The sequence below is a fragment of the Podarcis liolepis genome (assembly GCF_965112155.1).
Source record: "Podarcis liolepis genome assembly, chromosome: 2".
NCBI lineage: Eukaryota > Metazoa > Chordata > Lepidosauria > Squamata > Lacertidae > Podarcis > Podarcis liolepis.
The window spans coordinates 3,786,471-3,814,347 of record NC_139555.1 but is presented as its reverse complement, the minus strand read 5'-3'; the positions used below and the strand labels follow the sequence as shown (position 1 = coordinate 3,814,347).

General features: G+C 46.9%; 1 protein-coding gene across 1 annotated transcript; it reads right to left on the bottom strand.

Annotated features, from left to right (window-relative positions):
• Positions 1-1,567: 1,567 nt before the first annotated feature.
• Positions 1,568-21,183, bottom strand: SHMT2 (serine hydroxymethyltransferase 2). Its single transcript, XM_083486686.1, has 12 exons — positions 20,861-21,183; positions 17,644-17,835; positions 15,130-15,209; positions 13,659-13,859; positions 12,786-12,867; positions 8,468-8,590; positions 7,974-8,113; positions 7,095-7,260; positions 4,886-4,985; positions 3,609-3,764; positions 2,653-2,760; positions 1,568-1,998 (listed from the first exon to the last, which is right to left on the bottom strand). Exons 1-12 carry the CDS (start codon positions 20,891-20,893, stop codon positions 1,871-1,873), a joined length of 1,509 nt encoding a protein of 502 aa, XP_083342812.1. The 5' UTR covers positions 20,894-21,183; the 3' UTR covers positions 1,568-1,870.
• Positions 21,184-27,877: the final 6,694 nt, after the last annotated feature.

Here is a 27,877-nt window from a genome sequence, read left to right as displayed (position 1 = left end):
TTCAGGAATGCAGCAAGCCTCGGCCCAGAAACATGCTTTTCTAGAAGACTATAGAAAAGAATCTCTCCCTCTCACCACATGTCATTACTGCTGCATTTGTGGACTTGCATGCGCACACAAACTGTGCCCCAAGGGCAAATAATAGATGGCCAGAGATTGCTACTTCCCCAGGGAGGCAAGCAGCAGCAACTGCCCTTCCTTCTAGCGCAGACCTTACAGATGTTGTTGGACTGCAATTCCCATCAGCCCAAGCTGGCGAGGGATGTTGGGAGCTGCAGTTCAATAACACCTGAAGGGCTGCTGCAAGCTTCCCCATTCATCTTCTGGGTTGTTCACAGAGACACCGCTGCCAGAGTTAGAGAAGCTTGTGTTCACCATCCTTCATCCAAATAAAATCTAGTTTAGTAGATTCATGTAGTGAGTGCTCTCCACAAGAAACATCCCTCTACAGAAGGCAGAGTCAGCATGCAGAAGGAAGCAACGAGCCTAATTCTGAGAAACAGAAAATATGCAGGAGTTGGGAGTTATGTTTGCAGCTTTTAAAAGGTTGCATGCGTTGGCATGTGAGAATATTCTGCAGTTCTCCTCTACGAGTGTGTTCTCAGTTCCTTTCCTGTCTGTAGTGGATGGGAAGAGTGGGGTCCATTTACCATGTAGAATCCTGTCATTAAGCCACTTGGTCAGAACAAATACCTAAACCACACTTCTTCACCCAACCAGAAATGAACAGACAGTGATTTAGGAGAAGACCAGCTTACCAAGTAGTAAAGTTACCTACAGTCACATTGAGGGGGGGGGAGGGGCTGGATGTGCTCCTGTTTAATAAAACAGGGCCAGTCCATGAATCCATTTTTCACACAATAAACCTACAGCAAGTAGATATTTTGTGCAATATTGACACTGTGAAAGCAGCCTTACATATGCCCTAACAAGGAGACAACATGCTGGGAAACTTGCAAGAACCACTTGGATGCAGAGGATGCAACTCTGGCTCCTGTAGGGAGCATTGAGAGAACCATTTCCCCACAGCAGAATTTCAGGGAACAAACAAGTCATGTTGCCTTCACCATGTCAAAGGAAAGGACTCCTCTCTGTGCTCTCATTGGACAAGCTAATGTTAAAGCTCTATAATAAACAGAAAAAGTGCTCTCTTTACATAGTCAGGCACACAGACCCTGAATCGGGAGGTGGAATACAGCCATCATGACCAGAAGCCACCAAGAGCCTTGTCCTCCATGAACTTGTCCAATCTCCTTTTAAAGTCATCTGAGCCGACCCCCAGGATGGAAGGCACAGGCCTCTGAGCAGCAGGAGAGAGTGACTCCCAGAGGCACTTGGCCTGATCCAGCAAGGCTCTTCTTACAATCTCACAAAGCATAATTCTGTCTGCATGGTACTTAGAAGCCCACAAGTGTGCATGTTAATATGGCTGGCCGTGTGCTTCTGGGCAGAGAAGGTACTGTGAGCATGTACACATGTATACATAAACACTCTCAAACATGGATGGCAAAGGGCACGACATTAGAAGGCAGTTTCAAAAATGCTCTGTTTTGGTTTAGTCAAGGGAGAGAGATGAAGCTGTTTAATTCTTACAACCCATCTTGCATAGTGGGCAGGCGAAAATATTACACAGGTACTGTGGATCAGAGACTAGTCCTGCTATAAAACGGAAAGGAGGTCAGTTGTTTTTGAGTCACTATAAAATGGGCATTGGGAGAAGGAGAAAAGGTGGCCAAGGCAATCACCCTTCCAGAAAAGGGCACCTGCTGGCTGGCTCTCAGAGGTAGGACTACAGGGACCCCAAGCACCTGGCCTCTGGCAAGCCCCGCCCATCTGGGGGTAATCAGACAGTCTCTGGTTGGGCATAACATCAACGTTCATCAAAGCCAGGCATGGGGAAGGCACGGGCGAAGGTCTCAACTCGCTGCCTAAGGTCAGACAGGCGCTGCTTCGTCTCTGGGTCAGCCAGCAAGAAGGTTTTGAAGTCCTGGAGCTTGGCTGTGGGAAAAGAAGGAGAGCAGGAATATAAGTAAACCAGGAGTTGCAAAAACAAAGGGAGACTGAGGCACAGAGGGAGACTTTCAGTTATCTAAGAATGTACTCACTCCTCAATCTGGGGCCAAGCCTGAGAAATCAGGAACCCCCATTTTACCACTTTAACCAACTTTTGGTTACACAGAGACACATGGTGGAAAAATCTTGACTTGCTCAACTTCTCTGCGTTAAAAGGCACAGAGCAGGGCCAATAAAGCAGTTGGGGGGGGGACCTGACCTTCAGAGGATGTTCTATGACCTCTTGGGTCTCAGCTGAATTAAGGAAATCCATCATTCAGAAACAGCAAATATAATTAGTGCTGTTTTTCTAGAAAAAGAGGTGCCGGACGGAGCTCACTGTAAACGTCTCCCTTGTTCTCTTAGAATGGCAATGGCACCCACCTGAGAGGTGCCAGAGCTGAGCTCCTGTGAGCTCCAGCTGGGGGGGGGGGGGAGCCCTGAATATAATGAGTCTATCAAACAGATCACCCGGATGTCCCACTAAAGAAGTCAAAGTCTCGAGTTAGTGATAGTCAACATGTACTAGTAATTGCAACATGCAAACAACCCATCCCAATTCAACCTGCTAGCTTTTCCAAAAACACACCAACAACTTACAGGTTTTCTTTTTGACATCCAGCCCAATCTGAATTCCTTCATCCATGAACTCCACCACCTTCTGGAAATCGCCTTCTCGGAATTGCCGGGAGGTAAGTGCAGGTGCCCCTGTGAGGGATTGGAAGAGAACAGCTCTTCTCTTTGAAAGAATAAACACTCTGGACAGTGCGAAAGCTCATAAGCAGGAGAAGGACACACACAGAGACCTGACAAGGAGTTCAAAGACCTCCATGCTCCTTACTCTCTTTCTTAATCATATTGACGGATTGCCTACAAAAACGTCACCAATACCTACCAATACCGTTTTCTGCAATTGGTATTCCAGGGATGTGTTGGGGAGGACACCGCGGGGGAGGGGGTGAGAAGAGAAGAGACCTCATGGATTGTAGTGTCCTATCCCAGTTCAGCCTACCTTCCCCATTAGTATAAATAATCTGCACTAAAAGTGAATGAATGAATGAAGTAATTTGGGCCAAGAAAACAAGAACCTGGAAATGAGGTGATTTATAGCGATTTGCTTACTCTGCTTAATTTATTATACTAATTAAGGGCAAAAATTTACAGGATACTGGAACTTTCTTACCTCACTCTAATTTCTGGGATACTTTCAAGCCTATTTTTGCAGCCTTAAGGGCTAGAAAGTTTTTTTTTTTATTACATGAGTAAGATTCTGAGCTTGCTGAAATCTGGGCCCAGTACTGATTTCAGCGCTCACAAGATGCATCCATGCAAAGTGAGTAGTGCACCTATTCCCAAATTTCCATACCCTTCCCATTGTTTTTCTCCCTAGCAGTCCTGAGCAAAAATAATTGATATTATTTAAAAAGAAGGCGTCTCAAAGCAGAGTTTAGCTTTTCTTATGGCAGAATCTGGATTATTTCAGTGTAATTATATGCATCTCTGAACATCAGAAACAGCCAAGCACCTGACTTTTTTATTTAAGTCATTATTCTTACCAAGCCGCAAGCCACCAGGTGTCAATGCACTCTTGTCCCCAGGACAGGTGTTTTTGTTAGCTGTTATGGACACCAGCTCTAGCACCCGCTCAGCCCGGGCCCCGTCAATGCCTTTTGGTCTCAGGTCCACAAGTACCAGGTGGTTATCAGTGCCACCTAACCAGAGAGATAGAGATAGACAGAGTATAACCTTCCTAACTCGCATCCATTCTCAATACTCAAATAATAGGTCCATCTCATAACAATTATGATGATCACTAGAATTACCCTGCTGGGTTAAAGACCTTCATAGTTGCTTGCCGACACAGCCTCTTCATTATGGTGGACATGTTGATGGAGCCATCCACCATGAATTTATCTAATCATCCTAGTGACCACCTTTTCCTATCCCACCCCCCAAAAAAACCTGTGACACTGAATTCATAGACTATCCTATGTATTTTTATTTATTCATTTCATAAAATTTATATACTGCTTGGTTGTAGAAGAAGCAGTACTGTGTTTAGAGCAGGGATGCTTAACCTGTGGCCCCTCCAGATGTTGTGAGATGCCATTGGCCATGCCGTCTGGGGCTGATGGGAGAGGGGGTCCAGCAACATCTGGAGGGCTAGAGGCAAGGCACCCCTGCTTTAGAGGTCGATTCATGGAACTGAACACCAGCAGTTTCAAAAAAGTGTCCTATACAAGCACCTTTTTCACATCTCCAAGGTGAAGATATCCTCTTGATTGAGACTACTATATGGTGCTTGGCAGAGGAGGGATTTGAACCAGAACTCCAGTCACTGATCAAAATGCATTTAAAACTTTCCCAAATCCCTTCTTATTCCACCCATTCCAAATAGCATGCTTCTGCAAACAGCCACAGGCTTTCACATCTCCATATGTGCTACTCACTGGCTAAGCTACCCCAACACTTCCCTTCCCACTGCACCAAAATAAAGTCAAGACCCAGAGCTAAAGCACACAAGCAGAAGAGTCAGATGGCACGGCGTTGGCTGGGGTGTGCCATTTCAGACCGCAGGTGGGGAAGCACATGTTTGAATCCCATCCCATATTAAAAATTCCCTGTGCCTACCATTAAACTAGAATGTCAGAGATATGACTAAGCCTAGAATTCTTCTCCCCTACATACCAATTTCTGTATACGCTGGGAGCTTTTAATATAGGAGAATGCCTAAAATGTGCCATCTACCTGCAATCTGAAATGGAACAGCCCAGTAAAAGCTTCCGCCATGTGACTCTTCTGGTTGTGTGCAAACGGAGGGTCCTCACTATACCTGAAACCAGAGTGTATCCTCGCTGCAGCAATGCCTCTGCCATGGCCTTGGCGTTCTTCAGTACCTGCTGGCAATACTCCCGGAACATGGGTGAGCTGGCCTACAACGGAAAAAGGGATGCAAAGTGGGCCAGAATCAGCACTTCTCCTTTAAGCAGCACAGCTTGCAGCATTTTGTCACTCCACAGGGAAGCAGGGGCAACACTCTCTCGGCTTCTTCCCAGCCCAGAACTCCAGGGCTGGGAGGGCGAACCTTTTTCAGTACAAGGGCCAGACAGACATACTTCATTGGGCCACGAGCCAAGATTGAGTGCCGGGACCAGAAGTAAAAGTGGGCGGAGCCACGCACATTACTTTGGCCTCTATACAGCCATGCAAAAAAGCCACAGGTTTCTACACATCTTCCTCCATCCACACAAGCAAAAGGCATTATCACATTTCAAGGGCATCATCACCATTTATTTCTTGTACCCCGCCCATCTGACTGGGTTGCCCCAGCCACTCTGAGCAGCTTCCCCAAAAATATCAAAGAACACACAATATATCAGACATTAAAAGCTTCCCAATACAGGGCTGCCTTCAAATTTCTGCGGAAGGTTGTTTAATTGTTTAGCACTTTGATTTCTAACAGGAGGGCGTTCCACAGGGCAGGCGCCACTACCGAGAAGGCCCTCTGCCTGGTTCCCTTTAACTTCACTTCTCGCAGGGAGGGAACCACCAGAAGGCCCTCGGAGCTGGACCTCAGTGCCTGAGCTGATCGATGGGAGCAGAGACATATTCCAGACAGGCAAAGCTGAACAAGGAGGGCATGGCTCAGGGCTGGTGAGGGTTGTGGAATGGGGAGAGGGGTGTTGGGACTGGGGGTGGGGGCATGGCCTGAGTGTCCCAAAGGTCAGGTAATAATAATAATAATATAATAAATTTTATTTATATCCTGCCCTCCCCAGCCAAAGCCGGGCTCAGGGCGGTTAACAACAATAAAACAGTACAAAAGTACAGCACAGGTAGAAGGGTTTAGACACCCACATTTGGTTCCTGAGCCTGATATTCCCCCTTCCTGCTCTAGGGAAACACTCTCCAACACTGGCACTTAACTGGTCAAAAGGAGGGCAGTCAATCAGCTGGCACAATATTGGCAAACTAATACTAGTTAGTTTACCAATACTAGTTATTAGAACTGTAACAGAGATAGCTACACTCTTGGAAACAAGAGAGGGGGCTTTTTAATCAGTGGCAACCCAGCTGTGGAATCCCGTCTGCAAAGAAGTTCATCTGGTGCCTACATTGTTGTGTTTTAGGCACTAGGCTATGGCATTTTTTTATTCTCTCAAGCACTTTAAATGAAACCAAGAAGAAAGAAAATGATGTTTTAAACAATGAGTTGCCCATTCCGCTTTCCAAATTGGTTCTGAAGTTGTGGTGAATTTGTAAAGTACATCTCTTTCAATTGCTTTTTTGGGGTAGCATTATATTTATGTCATTGTATAGCATTGTAAAAGCTTAGAGGGAACTACCCTTGGATAGGAAGGGCAGTATACCAAAACATGAAATAAAAAGAAATCAAAGCTAATCTTCTAAAAGATGCAGGAATCTAGCCTCTCCTAGCAGAATTAAGAGAGCCAACATACTGGACCATATGGAGGACAGAAGCTTGCTAGGAGAGTAGCGGGACCCCTAAATGGGGAGTTTGTGCCCCAACTCCAGCAGGACAGGGGAGCAAAGGGCCCTTACTGCTCCTGTGAGGCAACATTTTTGATTAAAAGGTAGCTCCTCTCAGACATAAGAGAACTTAATGGAACAGCATATATATATATATCAGGCTCACTGGTTCATGAGCTGAATTTTCAGAATCAGGACCATGGAAAGAAGGGTTGAGGTCCAGGGCAGGATAAACACAGGGCTTGGTCCAGACCACCAAGGCAAACAGGCAGGACAAGAGAGACAAGAACGGAGCACACAACGAACGCCAAAGCGTGAAGGCAAAGCGAGTTTCAAAAGGAGACAGAAGAGCTTACTATGGGGTACAGATCATTTGCACTGAGCAATGCACTTGATTAGCCAATCAACAGCTTTCTTTTGCAGGGGCTGCTGGGAAACCAAGAGTCAATGTTGCTCATTTCAGGCCACAGAGGGAGCCGAAGTGGTGATACAAGTTAACGTCGAAAATCCTGTCCAAAAAGGTATGCAGGGCTCTTATTCCCCTTTCCCACCTGTTTCAGTGCCACAGCGACAGCTGCAATGGCATGGTTATGGGGCCCTCCCTGCAAAGAAGGGAAGACAGCAAAGTTGATCTTCTCTTCCAGATTGTAGGGAATCTCCTTGCCAGTCTTCTTGTCTATGGAACGGGTACCTTTGCGGTAAAAGATCAATCCAGACCTGCATGTGACAAGAGTGTGGAAGTGTGAACAGGAAAGTACATCTATCACTAGGGCTCCTCAGATATAGGTCCCAAGCGTACAAGGCTTTTTGGTTAGGGTTAGGGCAATGCCCACTGACGCTTCAGAAACCAGAGAGGAAGCTGAACAGGGTTTCCAATAGCTGGAGACAGTCCTTGCCTTTCCCATAACCAGCAAAGCTAACAATTATGCGAAGAATTCCATTTATATTCCCCAACACCTTTTGCCAAAAGTCCTAACTCCAGTGTTTTTGACCTCTTGCTCAGAGAGCACTTTGCCCTCTAATTACCCTAGGCACAAGATTGCAGGCAAATCAAGAGAGATTTCACAACTGGACCATGTTAGCCATGTTCACAGTTCCCGAGCAGATTAAGTACCATTATTAAGGCAACACAGAGGGTCTTCACAACCCCCAAAGAGATGAAAAATGAGTGAGGAACCTCTGGCCCTCTCCTCCTGCAGTGGGGAACACCTTGCGGGCAAAGCCCACACTCTTCCGCTGAGTTCACAATGAGCAGGGGTGGGGGAACCTGACGCCTTTGGATGTTGTTGAGCTGGAACTCCCAACATCCCTGCTCATTGGCTGTGCTGGCTGGAGCTGATGGGAGTCCACCTGGAGGGCATCAGGTTCCCACCCCCAGATGATGAGGACTGATGCTTCCCCACCCCACACTCTGTCCTTGTCATGCTCACCTCGCTCCACGCAGTGTCTTGTGAGTCGTGCTAGTGACCAGGTCAGCATAATCAAAGGGAGAAGGGATGACTTTGGCTGCCACCAGACCACTGATATGGGCCATGTCAGCCAGCATGTAGGCCTTCACCTCTTCACACACCTGATGGAGAAGAACAGGTCAGTCTCCTGCTCCCACGCTCCTTGCCACATGCCTCGCAAGCAAAAGGAACAAGCACCCTTGTACTCCAGCCCAAAGCCAACTGAAGGTCCAGCTACTTGAAGATCCAAAACTATTAGAAGCAAACAGGTTCCAGTTGAGCCCTAACACTCACGTTTCCACTGAATTTTACTATGGGGTAGGGAGAATAAACATTATTCATTCAGTCATTTTATTTGTATGCTGATTTTCCACACAACCCCCCTCCCAAAACATGCTTCAAGCGGCTTACAACAAAACAGGGGTGCATTTCAAAGCCCTACAACTGCCTGCCCTCCCACTGCACCCAGGGGCTACCTTCTTGATGCGGGCGTAGTCAATGAGGCGGGCATAGGCACTGGTCCCAGCAATGATGAGACGCGGGCGGAAGAGTCGGGCTGTTACTTCTAGCTGATCATAATCAATCAATCCTGTTGCTGGCTGCAGAGTGGGGAGCGGAGAGGGAAGTGATGGGTTAACGCATGGGGATTAAGCCAGTATTTCTCCCTTCACCCATAAATGCACACACAGGAGAGAAACGTTCCATAGAGCAGGGGTTGGCAATGGGCTGCACCAAATCCAGCCCACATATGAAGACGAGTTATCTTACAACTCAACTGCCCCCTTGCCTAGTGTCTTGTTAAGATGCTTGTAGCTGGCTGAAGCTGCAGACAGTCTGATGTCCTGCCTTTCTAAGACAGAGAAGGCCGCAGGAACACCCAGGCTATGAAACCCCAGAAAGGGCTGCAGTGAGTCGAGTTGGGATCCTTTTAGCTAAAAGACTAGGATGCCTAGTAGGCTGCCTTCTCTGGTTCAGACCAGCTGATATTTGAGATCTTTTGAGGAGTCCATGACCAGCAGATTGTCATTTGGTGGCAACATGGATGAAAGCCCTTCTCCGCCAGAGGGCTCACCCTCTGGAATAACCTCCCTTGGGTCTCTTGTGAGGCAGAGACCAGAATACAATAGAAAATTCCTAACAGATCTTTCTACTGTAATGTGAAATCACTTTCAGATGCTTCATGGGAAGAGACTCATAAATGAAATGAAAGAAATAATAGCAACCACCTTTAAATGCCTGTTTAAATTTATTAGAAAACAAAACACCAAGGTGGTTATCCCCAACAGAAGATGAAGCAAATAAAAAATTAATATGAGTGATAACTGGGTTCCTATAATGAATTGTTAGACTTTTCAGAAGGAGAGCCAAAAATGAGAAAAATAGAAGAGATTAAAGAATTTGTATTGGTTAAATTATCATCAAATCAATTCAAAATTTAAGATAGATAAGAAATTGGGATTTGCATAAAAACCATCACAATTTGAAAAATGCTACGATCCAGAGCTAAAATATTTATTTTTATTCTTATTACCTTGTGCTTGACTGTAACACAGTATGCATTGATGATATGATTAAACAGAAAAGCTTTTTTAAAAAGGCTCTTTAAGAGTTATGCTTACCCAAGCTTACCCTGGACTTAGACTCTTAGTTTTGAATTCTGCATGCTGTTACATTATATTTGTGATAATTTTCAAAATAACTAAATCAGAACAGAGATCTTTTCTTTTTTTGCCACCAGGTAGCCTCTCCACGACCAGTTTTATTGGCTGCCAATACTGACTGAGAATACAGAACTATAGAGAGGCTGCTGCCGCCTCCTCCTCTCCTTCCCACAACAAGGCAGCATTGTTGCCAGCATGTTTTCTCAACCTCAGGCATCTTTGTGTAGCTGGCAGAGGCAGGCCAAGTGGTCGAGCACACAGAGAACTGACGCTTCTTGGGGAGTAGAAAAGAGGAGAGGATTCTCTACATTGCCTTGGGAAAAAACAGCAACTGCACTTCAGAGCCACTCAGGAAAAGTGGATGTGAGTGAACTGTGAAATTATCTCCTTCACCCGTAATCTTGTGCAAGGGATAATCAGTGGGCAAAGTGCACTCAAGAAGTGAGAGGTTAAAGATAAAAGAGGCTGAAGGAAGAGCACAGAGCCATCTTGACAGTATTAAAACAACAGGTGCCGAAGAATCCAAATCCATACATGCTTCGCAAACTGAGCACATCTGCCAAATTTCAACTCTTTTCTTTACATGATTTAATCTGCATTCTTTAGCACTGTGCATAATGTATTCTAATTTGGATAGTTATGAAGAGGAACAAGAAGCTACACACGTTATGGAAGACCTCTTCTCAGATTACTTCCAAGCATTATCTATATGTGATTAAAAGAGCTTGGCCCTTGTTTGCAAAAAAAAACTAGCTAGGGGAGAAGACTATAAGGGCACCTAGATGTTGATGATGATCATCATCATCACCACCATCCACCCTTCACCCAAAGGTCCCAGGACAGGTTACAGCAATAGTAAACAGGGCCCCCTTTGACTGCCAGGCCATTTCAGCCAAGTCACGCCCACCTGCCCCATACCTGACATCATAAACGCCATCAGATGTGGGGCAGGTAAGGTCATGGCTGAGCAGAAAGAGATTTTGCAGGAACAGTCAATCAGCTGGACTGCAAAGCCCTGGGTACGATGCCCAACAATCAGCTGACCCATGGTGTATTGATATAGCACCCAGGACTGGATCGCAACGGCTGCTTCACCCGGCAGTACATTGCGGGTGAAACTGCCACTGCTGAGTCCTTCTGCCACCAGCGCTCAGCACACAAGGGAGAAAGAAGCTGCTGCCGGCCGCTGGCAGCAGAGGGACTCAGGAGCAGCAGCAGTTTCAGGTGCCATTGCACTCTGGCTGGCCCTCATACGGTTGAGGGGCCGATGTAGCTTGTTCCTCCCTTGGCTGCCCGCTTGGGCAGGTGGCTCCTTTAAACTTCTCCGTTCTGGGGTTGCCTGGCTGCCCGTCCCTCAGTGGGGAAGTGTAACGGTGCCCTCAACCCGCCTCTGGCTTGCGCAAGCTGGAGGTGCCATTACACTTGAGGGAGCCTTGAGAACGGAGCCCATCAGGCTCCCTCCATTTACAAGTGAGTGGGGAGCGAGCAGGCTGCTTTTTTCTCCTAGGAGAAAGAGGTAGCTCACCTGTCCCTCACCCCCACATCGGCAGGGCTCTCACCGTCTTCAAGCAAGTGGGGTGCGAGTGGGCTGACTCTTTCTGCTAAGAGGAAGAGGCAGCTCGCTCGCCCCCCACCAACCCGAAGCCGGAGGGAGCCCTGAGGAGCGAGCCAGAGGCAGGGTGCTGGCTCCTTTAAACTTCTCTGTTCAGGGGCGCACGGCTGCCTGTCCCTCACTGAAGACATTGGGCTTGCTCAGCTGGGGGCAGGAGCCTTCCCACCCCCCACCTGAGCAGTGCAAACAAGCTGCATTGTCCCGGCCCATGAAGCCCTTGGGTGAAAGTGCCTCCGTTCCAGCGCTGAGCGCTGCAGCAGTTTCACCCCATGCCTGGTGGGTTGGGGCCAATGCAGCTGGTTTCAACTTCACGGTGTATCACCAGATCGCAGTGTTTGGCTGGTGATGCATCGCAGTGTTGAAAACCTAACATTGCCCAGCCCTACACTGGGCTTTAGAAGGCCCAGCAATCACCTGATAGTCAGGCTTGTCGATTGCTACCCAAGGGTGTTGCAAAATGCTCCGTTCAGGCTGTGCCTTTGCCTGCATTGTTTGATTTCAAACCATGTGGGCAAAAATGGGTCACCTGACATCTTTATGATGTAAAGTGAATGGCAGGTGGGTGGCTCCACACCCCTGTCAACCGTGCTCCATGGAGGGTGGGAGAGACAACAATCTGGGCCACGGGACAGATCCAGTTCTCATCTGCCGATACAAGTGGGGGGGGGGGACACACACCACACAACGGTGTCTCCCTCTCCAGGCAAGGTAGCTGACTACAGGGTAGAGGCAGCTGATGGTACGTAGAAGGGCTGTAGAACTGCAGGCAGGATCCTACGCAGACTCTCAGCACAGAGGAAATGGGTGGGGTGGTGGGGAGGGGGAAAGGTGCCAAACCCCCTACCTACCAACATGATGCTGACACAAACCCCCACACTAACACTAGTCAACAGAACAAAAGTGCAATGCCCCCCATCTCCCTTGCTCCCTTCCTTCCCCCAGCAGCAAGATGTCTATGACAAAAGTGACTCTCACTAAATGTAAATGAACTGTAGAAAAGACTATGAATTGAAAGTGGAGGTGAGTCCCTGTTTATCTGTTTTGCAACACAGAAAAATCTTAATAAAAACTATTTTTTAAGAAAACCACAGTTAACACTTCACATACAACGGCGTACATTTTGTATACATGAAGGCAAATCTTTATTCTCATCCTCATCAGCCTCCCCACGCTGAAATCAATTAGATTGGCAAGTACTACAAGCAAGGTCTACTTGGTGGTGGCCCTATATTTGTGTAAATCCCTCCCGCAGCTACTTTTCAGTTGGAAGGTTAAGCTAAATTTTGATTACTTAACCACTCATACCATGACTGGTTGTAAAACTGTTTCTTCTAAAATGCTTTAAAATGGTTTTTATGAGCACCATGATTGTCTGTGAAATCCTGCTAAACTGCTGTTTTAATGATTCGATTGAATTTTATTGGAACAAGAAGTTTCTGTTTTATGTTTCATTTATGAATATAACCTGCTTTGGGGGTATTTTGGAATAAGGAAGGATGGGACACATTTCTGCTCACTCACATTCAGTTTGTAGGGCATGGATTCGAAGAAGATGGACGTGGCCGAGATACGTTTGATGTCAGACATATACCCATGCGTTAGGCTGCAAGAATAGGGAAGACATATTGTCAGGAGATAATCTAAGCCCCAGTCATAGCAGAACTCTGACCATGGGACCAAGTAAGAACCTTCCCACCCAAATGGACCCACAGATTAACTAGTTATCCATCCTCAAGTAGGACAGTCACTTCCAAGTGGGATTTTCTATGGGGCAGAGTAGGATCTAGTAACTACATGAGGCACAATAAAAAAATTCCTTCCTGTAGCACCTTAAAGACCAACTAAGTTAGTTCTTGGTATAAGCTTTCGTGTGCATGCACACTTCTTCAGATACACACTGAAGATGTGTATCTGAAGAAGTGTGTATCTGAAGAAGTGTGCATGCACACGAAAGCTTATACCAAGAACTAACTTAGTTGGTCTTTAAGGTGCTACAGGAAGGAATTTTTTTATTTTGACTATGGCAGACCAACACGGCTACCCATCTGTACATGAGGCACAGTATGTCCTGAAAAAATACGAGTTCAAAATCTCCACAAACCAGAGGGAGAAAGGAACCAGAAGCTGACACAAGGTTGGAAAACCAATTGCTATATTAAACTGACTAAGGGCCAGCACATTTCGCTTTGTCAGGGGACCATTATCCTGTGGAGGATTTTATTACCAGTGTGAAGAAAAAGCACAATGCCCTGAACCCCACACAAAGACCCACTGTGTCAGCATTGCAGTTTTGCTCCTTCTACCTCCCCTCCCAGTTCCTTCAGTTACACTTTCCTCACTTGTGCCTTTATTGGCCATGCCAGTTCCCAGTTCCACACCCCACTTCGAACGTACTGGCCTCCATCAGGCAAGTCCAGGCCCATGAGTCGCTCGTGGGGCTGCAGCAAAGCTGTGTAGGCAGCAAAGTTGGCAGGAGATCCAGAGTATGGTTGGACATTCACTCCCCAGCACTCGGGGTCCAGGTCAAAGGCCTCCAGGGCCCGGCGTTCACACAGCAGCTCAATGCGGTCCACCACCTCAGCGCCACCATAATACCTGTGTCAGGATGTAAAGGGGAAGGCAGAATTAAAACACCAACAGCCCACACATCCATTGCCCTGGTGGCACCATTATCTCTGAACCAGAGAAGACGACATTGAAAAACAAAGAGAGACCCCTCTCTCCTCTCCACATATAAAGGAAGTTGCCAAGACAACCATCCCCTAGCAAAGCCTCCTGCTGCCAGCCCAGTGCTCCGCAGCTGACTTTTCATGCGCCCGCCTCTTCATTACCAGATTCCTTTCCCAGATGACAAAATGCCCCTCCCCCGCCTCTCGTCACTCCTAATATTTCATCCTAATATGCTTCTGTGGGTGACAACCACTCAAAGAGGCAACAGCTCAGGCCCAAGGTGGGCCCTGCCCAAGTCTCTTTCACTCAGGCCTCTTCCAAGGGAGGAGCATTCCATGCGTCAAGCAAACACCAGGCACACCGGGACAATTCAGTGGCGGTTGCATTCTGTCTCTTCACTGTAAGAAACAAGCCCCAAGCTATCCATGGCAGTCTCAGGAAGAAGAGAACAGAGGACTTTTCTTCATACGCAGTTTGAACACCTTCTCCCCTGTCCAGCCATAGCTTCTTCCCACTAACGCTACGTCTTCCTTTGGCCTATTCCTCCTTTTGCCCCCTTCCATCCCTCTTCCTTGGTGCTCTTAGACATTACAGTGTGAGCTGCTCTTCCCTAGGTTCATCCTGTGACACGACTTTGACATTTAAAGGCCCACAGTGATGCTGGTTGGGGCTGTGAATCCCATCAAGATCTGGAGGGCCACCACTCCCCCATCTAATGGGAACCACTATTTTGCCCCTTGCTGTTCTACCTTAATGGCACTACTTTTCTGCGATGTTTGTGGTTCTCCCCCACTCTCCACTGCTATCCTCACAAGAGCCCGGTGAGGTAAGTTGCACTGAGAGACTATGGCTGGCTCAAGGTCATTCGGTGAGCTTCATGACTGAGTGGGGATTTGAACCCTGCTCTCTCAGGTCTTAGCCCAGCACTAACCACGGTGCCACCCTGACTCTCAGGGTGCTTTTCCTGCATTCTTGCCCTCATGTTTTATCCGCAGCCCAAAAAAACCTGACGGCACCAGGCCTAACATCTCTGCAACTCGAGCCCCAGTGATATCTACGTGAGAAGTTTTTAACATCTTTGCACTGCAAGAGTCTGCAGGCCAGCAGGCCATCAAAACTGGTCTCTGCTCATCCACTTTCAGGACCCTCCATCCCAACCCATTACTGATTTATTTTACCCAGACAATGGCATTACCTCTTGCCAGGGTAGCCCTCTGAATACTTGTTGTTGAGGCAGGATCCAAGAGCCTCGAGCGCAGCTCGGCTGCAGAAATTCTGGAATTTGGGAGAAAGAGTTTCAACAGGTAAGAGCTTCCCATACTCCTTGATATATGGAATGTGCTAAAATAGTATGATTTTTGTAGAGTTGTATTCATATTTTTTCACCCCCTTTTTTCTTTCTCTTTAGCTCATTTCCTATGTCTGTATTCCTACTGTGAAGTATAAGATACACTAGTCATCAATATTACTCATATCTACTGTTTATCAAAATGTGATTTGCCATTTCTCTTCTACTGTATTTTATTGTTTTCTAAAATTTGTGCAAAATTAATAAGCAGTATTTTGAAAAGAAAAGATGGAGGGGTAAAGAGAGAAAAGAGAGAGAAGGGAATCACACACAAGCAATAGATAGAGAGCTAGAAACATTCCATCCCTCTTATGCCATGTTCCTCAGACTGTACGCTTCTCTTTCCAGGTGAATAAAAATGGAGTGACTTTTTCACCTTGGAATAAGACATAACTAAGACCCAGACAAGGTAATGAGTCTTGCTCTGCAGTAGTCTATCCAGGCTTGTCATTTTGAAGAGAGAAATAGGAATTGCATCCAAAGGGGAAGGCCAAATAGATGAGAGAGACTGATCCAGGTTGGGACCACAGTGAGGTGCAACTTTGGGGCCAAGTAGCAGCTGGGGGTGTGGTGATCAGAACAGTGGGCAGGAAGACATGCAGAGAAATGTCAGACATCTCCTCCTGCCCATACAACCAGGATCTGGATTCAAAAATGAAAAACTCAGACTAGTTCTATGTCAGATTAGAATCCCTCTTCCTTTCATTAGCTTACGCTATTTTATCACTCCAGTCATTTCTAAAGCTAGTAGGGCCGGCCCTAGCATTAGTCAGAGTGAGGCGCTGGGCAGGGGGCAGCAACAGCCTCTCTGGCCATTCCTTCTGATCTCTCCTGGTACTCTGTTTGAGGACAGAGCTGTGTGTGCACTACACTGCCAGCCCTGTGCTCCTGGAATTAGCCTGATGCCTAAAGTTGTGGTGGAGAAGGCTGTCCCATTGCCAGCACTGAAGGAAGACTGAGCTGCCAGTCAATCAGCTTTTGTGTGTAGAGTAGGGGAGGGAAGCCTCTTACCCTTGGCTTCTGGCAGCAAAATGCCTTGGGCCAGCTATGCATGTCATATACACAAGACCATACCTGTGAGCTGGATCCAGATTTAGTCATGCTTAGAGCAGAACCAATGAAATGAATGGGAGTCAAGCTCCATTGATGTCAGTGGGTCTAGCTTTAAGCATGACCTAATCTGGATCCAACCCCTATGCAGTCTGCATTCATGAACCCAGATTAACTACCTTTCCTTTGTATTCCTAATAAGCCATACATCCAGGTAAAGATTATAAAAGCAGAGGGGTTGGGGCAGGGGGGTAGAAAATCCCAAAGCGCTTTTTCTTTTCCTTTGGACACTTACGCTGAAAGTTTTTCCAGCCCTGTTAAAAAGACCTCATTCTTGAAACCTAAGAATCTGAAATATTTTTTACAGTCCTGACTTTAAACATTTTGCATTTAAACTGTGCATTACAAATGTTTTATTATTTATTTCTCAAATTATTATGGCACTTTAAAACTAATGAGCTCAAAAGCAGCCAACACCAAAACTTAAACACAATAAAAAGAAGGATATAAAACATCATTCATTAAATAGCAACTAAATTATAAGGAGGGAAGCGGGTGGTGCTGTGGGTAAAACCTCAGTGCCTAGGACTTGCCGATTGCATGGTCGGCGGTTCGAATCCCCGCGGTGGGGTGCACTCCCGTCGTTCGGTCCCAGTGCCTGCCCACCTAGCAGTTCGAAAGCACCTCTAAGTGCAAGTAGATAAATAGGGACCGCTTTATAGCGGGAAGGTAAACGGCGTTTCCGTGTGCTGCTGTGGTGCCGGTTCGCCAGAGCAGCTTCGTCACGCTGGCCACGTGACCCGGAAGTGTCTCTGGACAGCGCTGGCTCCCGGCCTCTAGAGTGAGATGGGTGCACAACCCTAGAGTCTGTCAAGACTGGCCCGTACGGGCAGGGGTACCTTTACCTTTACCTTAAATTATAAGGGAAGTATTAAAACCAAAACCCAGTTTAAAAACACAGCAGCTAGTCCTCATGAACTATTTATTTCTCAAATTGCATTCTTCAAATGAGGTTAAAGGAAGCCTCTCCTCCTGTAATTTACTAAGAAAGAACGCTCAATCGCATCCCTTGGAAAAGGCCATAGCTGTAGTCAAGGACTCAGCCTGAAGACACAAGGGCCAAACATGGCTTAGGGGGCTGGGGCTGAATACACTCTTACGGCACTCCCAAGTGTGTAAGATAGCTGCTGGATCAGACCCAAGGCCTGTATGACCAAGAGAGATCTCTTACCAGGAAGGAGACAGCACTCGCCAGCCAAAGGATAAGACCCTTTTGTGCTGCACTCCGAGGCTAAGGAAGGAGACACCCACCTCTGAGGCAATGAGCTCCAGACCCCGGCACTGGCGATCCTTCTCCTGCTGCACCAGCGCCCACATCTCAGGGTCACTCTCGGCCAAGCTCTCCTGCCCGGTCCAGCCTGGCGTCTCCTTGGCCGATGCAGCAGCTGCTTTGCTGTGTTGGGCCCGCAAACTCCCCGCAGCCTGGCAGCATCTCCGCAAGGGCTGGCAAAAGGGAAGAAAGAAAGAAAGAAAGAAAGAAAGAAAGAAAGAAAGAAAGAAAGAAAGAAAGAGTGGGTTAAATTAGCCTGGCCATCCTAAAGTATTTTGAGGATTCAAGCAGCGTTCTTTCCACACATTAGAATGAACAAGGGGCACAATCCACCTTGGAAGTTTGGCTGCGCATGTTGCAATCCAGGCACCTGTTCTACCGGAGCAAAGAATACATCAAACCTGTTGGATTTCTTGGAGACCCTGACTGCGTATCCCATGAGACCTGCTTGACACCAGTAGTAGGAGCCTTTTTCTTATGAAAGGTTGCAATTAAATCAGGTCTATAGCCAATAGGTGACATGTTGCAAAATAGGTGACCTGCCATCGTGTGTGTGTGTGTGTGTGTGTATGTGTGTGTGTGTGTGTGTTCCAACCAACCTCTCTTTCTCTCACTGTGTATCATCCCACATGTGGAAAGTACGCCTGTGCAATATAAGCCTCCTCATTCTAGAGGCAGACAGCCATCTTGGATTTGGGATTAAGTCCCACCATAAGCAGTACACTGAGAGTTTACTGGCACTCACCGGCTTCCCTACCATTCAAAAAAAACAAACCAATAGAGGTTCACAAAAAGAACCATGAGTCTTGAAGCATCTGATGGTCTCTTGACTGCAAAAAGCTCACTGCAACAATATTCCATTTCTAGACATGTTAGCCTCCTTCGTGAACCTGTGGCCCTCCAGGTGTTGCTAGGACTCCAACTCCCATCAGTTCCAGCCAGTATGGGCAGTTTTCAGGAATGGTGGGGCTTGTAGTCCAACCGTATCCGGAGAGCTACACATTCCCTCTGCCCCTGCTACATGCCTTCCACACTGGCTCTGGTTAACGGGAGCTGTAGTTCCAAAACATCTGGAGGGCACCAGGTTCAGGAAGGCTGACACAGAGAATAACGCCTGAATAGGGCTATGGATACTAGCCGAAAATCACCAAGCAAGCTTTGTGACTGAGCAGGGATTTCACATCCCAGCCCAGCTGCAAGACTCCATCCACTATGCCATGCTAGATCTTGGAGCTGCCAACTGGGGCTTCCTCACCGCCCCCCTTCCCTAGCAGTTATGTCCATTTCAGAACTAGGTTATTATCATGCAAACCAGATGGGTGCTGAGGAATTTATATTACAGCCTTCTGTAATCTAAGGCAGCTGTTGAGCACAGTGGGAGATTATGAAGTTTGGGGGGTGGCAGGCAGATAAATCATCCAACCAACTAACATATATAAAAAAGAAGTCTAGAAAGCAGCAAATAGTTGAAGTTTATCAGCTTCTTTCCGCGTTGCCCCAATGGACCTACAGAATAGCATTTGCTTGCATTAACATGGAGAGTTGGGGGAAAGGAGTAATTTCTTGCCACTTCCGTCACTGAAAAAGCAACACAGTGAGAATTCTTGAAAGAAAAAGCTGGAGTGGTGAGGTGGCAGGAGGAGCTGCTTCAAGGGCTGCTGAAACAGAGCTGGCTTTGTTGTGGTGTTACGTTGCAGATGGTCAAGTGAGCTTCATTTGTGCAGAACAGCAGACGCAACAACTTCTGCTGCTGCTGAATGCTGAGTTGGCAAGTCCAGCTTGGGGGGGGGGGGAGTTGCATGTGCACACACACAGTTTGCTTTTTCTTTCCTACTTCTTTCGCACATGTTTCAAAGAAAGGTAACACAAATGCCAGCCAACAGCATTTAAAAGGAGGCAGTTTTTCTTTTTAAATAAAAAAGGCTATACTTTGAAAAAGCATCTAAAACTCATAATCGCCTCTGTAGATGATGTAACCGGCTCATCTCGGTTGCATCAGCAAGGAGGGAAAACTCAATAATGCATCTTGGCCTATGAATGAAACACTCCCGGCATCATTTTAAAACCATCATCGTTTTCTAAGCAAAAAGTGATTCTACAAATTGCAGAGGTTGTTTGTTTTTTCTTGTAAAGCGCAGGCACAAACTTGTTTCTGACTGCTGGATAGAAGGGTTACAAAATATTTACAGTTCACTGGCTGTAGAAACTCTTTCCTTTTAATTCTGAGTTGTAATCATGTTACCCAATGCAGATATCTTTAGCCTGCGAATCAGGAAGCTGTTTTCAGGGGGTATGTCAGTTTATTGACTGGGTTCAAGAGATCAAATGGCATCTGGTGCCAGAGAGAAGCCTCTGCCAAAGAGACTTTGGTAAGGTGATAAAGCAGCTGCCCAAGTTGCGTTTCTGCCTGTTCCTCCCACCCCACTTTCCCCCACTCCGAACCTGGGCCTCTTTCTGCCAATTTCCCTTTCTTCCCCTCGAAGCTGCAATGTCAGATAGGACAGTGAGAAAGGGAAAGAGATGCTACAAAAATTAGCCTATAAAAGTCAGCAAAGCGTGACCGAGACTCTATTATCAGCTGAAACCTCTCCCAGCAGTCTTGGGAACGTCAAGATAACTCTTCGCCTCGCTCGGTGCCGCATCCAAGAGCCATTAAGCCAGAATTAAATAATAATTGAGCTGCAGAATGGTGCACAGATCGGTGCTGCTATCAGATCCCTGGCTTTGAACCCTCAGGCGGGTATATAAACTCCTTACCCAAGAAGCTTGCCTCTCCAAACTTGCACGACTTAACAGTCCCATTGGGGGGGGGGGGGAGAGAGAGAGAATGCCATCAGTGAGGACAGATCTTCACTCACTCGAGGAGCAAAAAAACTACTTCCCCAGACACTCCAGAACTGAACTGTCTAGGGAAAGGCCTCCTGGCGCCCCGCATATGGGGAGGGAGGAGAGAGGGGCAGGATGGAGGTGTCGCTCAGGTCAGTTCCACTTTACAAGCCACGCGCACTCGCCTAGGTGCTCCGAACATCCACAGCCACGGACCTGCAAAGCACTTCTGTGAAGTTGCGCGTGGGACTAAGGAAGCCCCTTTACCCCCCCCCCTCTCCTATTGCATCTCTTCCCTACACTCAACTTAGAGGAGATCCTAGCAGATCCAGCCTCCTCCCCACCTCCTGCCATTCGCACCCCACGCCTTACCTTGGCAAAGTGTCTAAAGGGAAAAGGCAGCATAGCAGCCTGAGTGCAAAAGCCCCAAACTGTTTTGCTAGTTGTTGCTCACGCTAAGTGAGTCTCCAAGATCTGAAAGGAGGACGGTGGGCTGGAGGAAGGGAAACACGTGGTTCTCCCTCCGCCACTGCCAGTTACTACCGGGTTCAAAAGGTATCATGGGAAATGTAGTTCTTCTCCCTTCTCTCTCTCTCGCTTTTGTTGGAAGTCAGCCGAGCGGATCGCCCTGCAGGCTGCGCGTAGCAGCGCGTGCTTGTCTTGCATTTGAACCCGGGGAACGGACAGAAGCTCCCGCTCTCCTCTCGCAAAAAAGGGAAAGTATAGGCATCAGTAACATGTCAGGGAAATTTGCAACAAGGGGGGTTTCTGCTGGGCTCAGTTTCAGAACTATATATTGCCTGTTAGCACCGCAACTGAATTTCATACTTACACAGTCTGCCTTGCCACATGTAGGATTATACAGCTGCTCGTGCACAGATATATTGTCCCTGTCCAAGCTTCCGTCGCTTTAAGAGTTAGAAATTCAATCGATACAGGCTCTGCCACATCGGCATGCAGGGGAAGGCTGCACCTGTTCAATTTCTGTCTGTCACGTGACTGTTATAGGCACAGGTCTTTGCCGGATAAAAAGATGTGCAACCCTACTGTTTCTGCATATTATAGGGGGCTTACTTTTCCTGCTCCCCTGGAATTCAAATTCAAAAGATGTACCTGAGCAGGCACACATAGGTCACCTGGTCAAAGCTTTCTCCATTATGGATAGATATATTGCATTTCTATATGCCAGTTTTGTGGGGGGAAACTCTGTCCTCTTTCAGGGTGATATTGTCCCTCTGGTTTCTTTCCATATGGCAATGTTTAAGTGGCCGCAGTATTTATTACGTCCATAATACAGGGCAGCGAGTAGCTTAAGATGGGAACAAGCGCCTCACCAAAGGATAATCCGTGAGTTGATGGCAGAGTTGCCTTTCACAGCACCTGCTCTTAACCACGATGCTCCATCAGCTTTCTTGAATCAGCCCATCTGAGCCCCAACAAAACCACATGCAGGCGTTCCCTGAATTTCAGTTACTCTGTGGTTGTTTCCTGTCAGTGTAAGAAGATTCCCAACAAACAGACCACATTAAAGCATCTCACGCCACGCCCAAAACAATGGAGTTGCAAGCATTCAGGTGTTACTTCTTTGTGTTTTAAGATCTTTATATCTTGAGCCATTGTACTGCACTAGAGATGCATCCTGGCACAAGGGCAAAGTATTTTTACATGACACTCCAATCTCTGAATGGTGCAGGATTCCAGCAGTCTTGGTGCTCATCCAGGGTTTGTGTTTCCTTCGGAAATGAGGCACAGCAAAGACTGTGGTGTCTTCATGATGTATAGTTTAGTTACACATATGTACAACCTGCATCTACAGTGGAGGCATTTCCAGCATTGGCATCTCAAGATGAATCTTTGCTCCTCTCTTGGGAGCAGCAAGCTTAGGTCTGCAAACAGAGGACGCAGCCATGCAGCCTATCCCTTTGTTACAGCCTGTTGCAGGCAGCCCACCAAGGATTCTGCTGGTCCCCCTTCTTCCCCACTTTTCAAACCTCTTGCAAAGTGCCACTAAATAGATAGATAATTTATTACAGTCGGAGACCAGCTTATAAAACACACTTGGGGATACAATCCCAGAAGGAAAACAAACATTTAAAACAATATACAACAGTAAATTTAAAATTTATAAATGCGATAAGCGTATAGACACTTAAAAACTTTAAGATAAGCTACCACAGAGAAATGACTCACAATCACCCATGGACAAAGTACCACTACTGTCCTTCAGCCTGCACCATCCAGCACTGCAGTCTTAAACCTTTTCTTTCCCTTGCAGCACCGAATTTAAGGCAGTACAAGCCGCTCTCCTGCACAGGGCACTGAGCCAAGGGGGTGCAAAACAACAACCACAACCACCTGTTTTTATATAGGTACCTACTGTGAAGATCCATAAAAAAGCAACTGTACCAAAAGTAATTATTTTGAAAACAAGAATTTTTTTTTGGGGGGGGGGGTTGTGCCACATTTTGTCCTTGCTAAGGGCACAATATTGCCAAAGTCCGCCCCTGGCTGGAGGAGGAGCCCTTCCCCTCCTTGTATGGCAGTCTTGCCCTCTGGTGGTTTCCTTGATTGTCAGGGGCTGGGCAGATGAGGAGGAGTGGTGGAGACCACCTCCCTATCCTGACCTTCTCAGGGAGGAGGAAGAGGATAGATTTACAACAGGAGGTCACAGCTCAGAGATGAGGGGGAAAGTTGGGAAATAATGGGAGAGGAGGAGCAGGCAGAGCCGGAGCAGTAGCTGGCTGACACAGTGTCACTAGAAAGCATTCCAGACCCTTCATCTCCCAGAACCCAGTGAGCCATAAAAGTAGGAGAGCAAAGAGCTCAAAGACAGAGGGCACTTAGCAGCACCCACAGAGGAGAGGATGGTGATGATGAATGTAGAAGTGGGAGAGATGAGAGGGTGGAGATTCACTCTGGACTACACCATTATCCAAGAGGCTGGGTTCTATAGCCTTTCTCTGTAAAGTTTGAAATAAAAAAGGGCTGTAAGAAACTTTTCCTTGTCTTTATACTTTCCTGGGCAACCAGCTGGGAGCCCCTGACAGCACCCTTACGTTGATGGGTCATCACCTGTCTGCTGCCAATGGTCCACCTTAGCAGCTTTGCCAAGTTGGCCTGGTTGTTAGCATAAACTAAACTAGGGGGTTTCAGCATTTGGCACTGTTTAATCAAACCTTGATTAATTCTAACTTTTACCTAATCCAAGAATTCTGGGGAGTCTGCCCCCTCCATGAACTCATAACAGTATTTACCCCATCCCCAAATTTATGGGAGAAAAGTCACCAGCTATATATATATATAATATAGCTACTGGCTATATTCTGGCTTTCTTGGCCATTAAACACAGTAAAACCAGCAGCCCAATCCCATGAGAGTTGTTTACTCAGAAGGAAAGCCCACAGTAAGTGCATTCCAGTGAGCAAACCACTGATATTTTAAGCTTCTTAAGTTCAAGGGCCACATCTCCCTTTGGGGCAACCTTCTAGGGGCCAAATTCCATGGATGGGTGGGGCTAGAGGCAAAGGTGGGCAGAGCAACTAATATGAATCCTACCTAGTTTCTTCACTCTCACACACCCCTTTCTATTCTCCATCCAGGAAAAGCAAGAAATTTCATCAGAGTTGATGGACACATTCCAAACAGGTAGAAACACTCATGGAGGGTGTAAAGCAGAGCTGGAGATGCGTGTGGCCTTGGGAAAGGTCTGGAGGGCCACATTTGACCCCTAGGTTTGAAGGTCCCCAGCCCTGCTTTAAGTTAACCAGTAGGTCCCACCCCCGTGGTGGACAAGTTCATGCTCCAAAGCTCTTCCCTTGATACTAGCTATTTCAAACACCATCCAGATGTCACTTCCCTGTGTACACCACATTATCTCTTTTGTGCATAAACAACAATGCATACAGGCATGCACATTCACATACCTGAAGCAATGGGAAGAGCAGAATTTTGCTCATTTCCCCCAGCCTCTGACTCAAAGAACCAAATGCTCCACCATAGAAAAGGTAAGGTATGATGCAGCTGTACTTGTATAGAAAGCCCCACCCCACCCCAAAAAAGAAATCCATTTTAACTTTTGTATGTAGTGAAGGTACCGTATTTTTCGCCCCATAGGACGCACCGGCCCATAGGACACACCTAGTGTTTGGGGGGGGGGGAATAAAGAAAAAAAATTATTCCCCCCCCCAGGCGCGGGGCTGGGGCGGGGGAAGCCCGAGCTTCCCCTGACCCCAGCCCCCAGAACAGGCAGCTCTCCGCAAGCCTTGGGAGACCGGCGCGACTTCCCACCGGGCTCCCATGGCTTGCGGATATCTGCCTGAAGCCCAAACCAGGTCGGGGAACAGTGGGATGGCGGCGCTCCGCCTCCCCGCTGTTCCCCGAGCTTGTGGGGCTGGCGGCAGAGAGAAGCGCGCTTCTCCCCGCCGTCAGCCTTCAAACCAGGTCAGGGAACCGACTCCTCTCGCTCTCCAGGCTTCAGCGAAAGCCTGCATTCGCCCCATAGGACGCACACATATTTCCCCTTCATTTTTGGAGGGGGAAAAGTGTGTCCTATAGGGTGAAAAATATGGTACTTTAACCCTCTGGTCATTTTCGGTCACCCCTTTCTCTTCCTCTGAAATGGCATTCTTGAGATGGCTAGAACTGTAAGTAGTATTCCAACATTGCGGCAGCATAGATTTGTGCAAAGGTACAACGAAACTGACAGTTTTATTTTCAAACCCTAATAATAATTTCAAGCCTTAATAATCCCTAGCATGAAATTTGCCTGCCTTTCTTTCTTTCTTTCTTTCTTTCTTTCTTTCTTCCTTCTAAGTTTTAACTGGGTTACTCCTACAACCCTAAGATCACTTCCTTTGTTAGCTGCTGCTAGGTCAGGTCCCATCTCTGTGTACATAATACATGTAAATAGTACATACATAGCTAGAATTGTGTCTCATTTCAACATGCAACACTTACAGACACTGGAGCTCATTTACCATTTTGTTGTCCCTTCTCCAAAAAGCTGCTTTGGGGGCACTTCACAATCTGCATTGGCTTTCACCATCCTTCATAACTGAATAACCTCTGGCAAACACAGCCATCCCGCCGCTCACTTCAAATCATGTGAAATGGCACCACCAGTCCCAATATGAACCTTTATGATGAATCTCTTCCCCAACCCCAAAACATGAACTGGTCCCCTGACTGCTTCTTGTATTTTATACTTTCCCACTGATACCTACAATTTTAGGTCACTGGCTCAGCAATAGGTTAGACACTGGCATAGATTTGGCAAAATTCACTTTTGCCAAAGCAGCCTACCAGTGCAATATTTCTGTAACATTCTAGGCTGCTGCTCACTTCAAATCTCCCCTCCCCCCACCAGCCTCCTCAGTGAAGTGTGCGTGCTAGTTGCTGATCTAGCAGTTTGCACATCTTTCATTTTTAATTTTTTGCTCTGCTGATCCAAGCCTTCTTCAGCCCCAGCAGCAATGCTGGAAAGAAGTCAGTGGTGCCATCTCCCCCCCCCCCCCACCTACAAGTTTTCTTTCTTTCTTTCTTTCTTTCTTTCTTTCTTTCTTTCTTTCTTTCTTTCTTTCTTTCTTATCTTGCAGTGATTTGTGATAGATGGAGCCAGTGCTCCTGCTGCTGCTGGTGGTGGTGGTGGTGGTGGTGATCCTGTGAGCCATTGTGAATAGTTCCTTCCCCTATAAGGGGTGGACACGTTCAGCCAATAATAAAAAGTTTTCTTGCATTGTTTGGAGGTTTTTCGTACTGCAAGAAGGAGCAGGGCTCAATGTAAACTGTTCTGGTAGCTTGTTCCCTGCAAGTCTTTGCTGTCAGGTGTACACGATTGACATATTGTTTGCCTGATTGACTCAATGCTCTTGGTGGTGCCATCCGGGCAGGACTTTCGGCCAGAAGGCTAGGGCCCCCACTCAGCTCACCACATTTGCAAGTAAGGGAAGTACAACATACAGTACTACCATCATCAATTAAGCCCAGAGGCTAAAATTACCTAACCACACAAATTGTGTTCTGGGTCCCCCTGGAGTGTTTGTGTTCGAATTTTTTACCCTGCCCACCTGACTGGCTTGCCCCAGCCACTCTGGGCAGCTTCCAACAAAAATACAGGAAAGATTATTGGGATTACTCAGTGAGAAAACCAGTAAAAGGCAAACACAGTTCCCTGAAATGAGAGATTTCCCCTACAAAACATTGGAATGTTGGAAGTCTTCTGAAGTGTACTTCTCACTTAACACAGCAAAAAGAGAGATTTGATTAACTGGGCCAGTTTCTCCCACAAACAGATGGTCTTTCTAGTGAGCAGCCTGCAAGAGATCTGTGATAGACGGGCAGGGTTCTTCAGTCGGTGACAGCACAGTGTGGAAGGGGTTCTAGAGGTACTGGAAAAGTCTGAAAACCCCTCGATCTGGGATGGGGAGCCTGTGTGGCCCTCCTGAGTTCGTCCTGAGACCCTTTCCATTTTTGGTGGGGTGGGAGAGAATGCGTTTCCAGTAAAAAGGGTAAGGGGTGAAAGGCATTCCTCTGTCATGGACTGGCTGAATCAGGATGATGAGGACCCAAGAGAGGTCTCTTGTCATTCCGGCTCAGCCAGTCCTTGACCTTGGGGAGTCATTGCAACTCAGAGTAGACAGTTCAGGGCTAGAAGAACAATTATCTGAGTATAAGGCCATTGGCTTACAAAGAAACCTATTTGACTAGTTCAACAAAATCCTCTTGTCAGATTCTAATCTCCATGAGATACAGGACCCCAAGAATTGAAAGCGACTCGAGGCATCATCCAGATGGAATCCCTCCCCCCCCAAAAAAAAACCTACAACAAAATGACTGCCAGGCAGTCTTGAGCTTCCCACTTTTATTTTCTTTTTAGAAAATTCTTGGGGTGGGGAAGTGGGAAGCTGTCCCATTTTAAGTTCCTGTCCCCGCATTTGCTGCTGCATCTCAGTACAGAAGTACCATTAAAATGATGGATAGTGTAGACTTATCATTAGGCCTGCAAACATTCATTGAGCAAAGCACTGCTTGCAGATTAAAACTGACTGAATAAAGGAAATCTACCTGTCTGCAATGAAAATTATGAAAATTGTGTCATGTTGCATTGAGGTTTTGCTGAGTTTTAGTACTTAATTGATTAATTGGTGGGCATGCTAAAGTCAGATGACTTTAATCAACCAAAACCATAGACTCAGTTAATACAGTTATTTCTCCCCCTCTCATGACATATACCAAGTCATTATTCATGTGTGTGTTTCTGCAGGGCGAGGGCCAATAGATGAGCAGTGTACAGGAGCATGAGATTTCATGCTGTCTTGTAATAGGGCTGCATTATCTATTAATTATTGTTATTAGGCCATTACTGTGTGCTCAGGCCTGGTGCGGTAACAC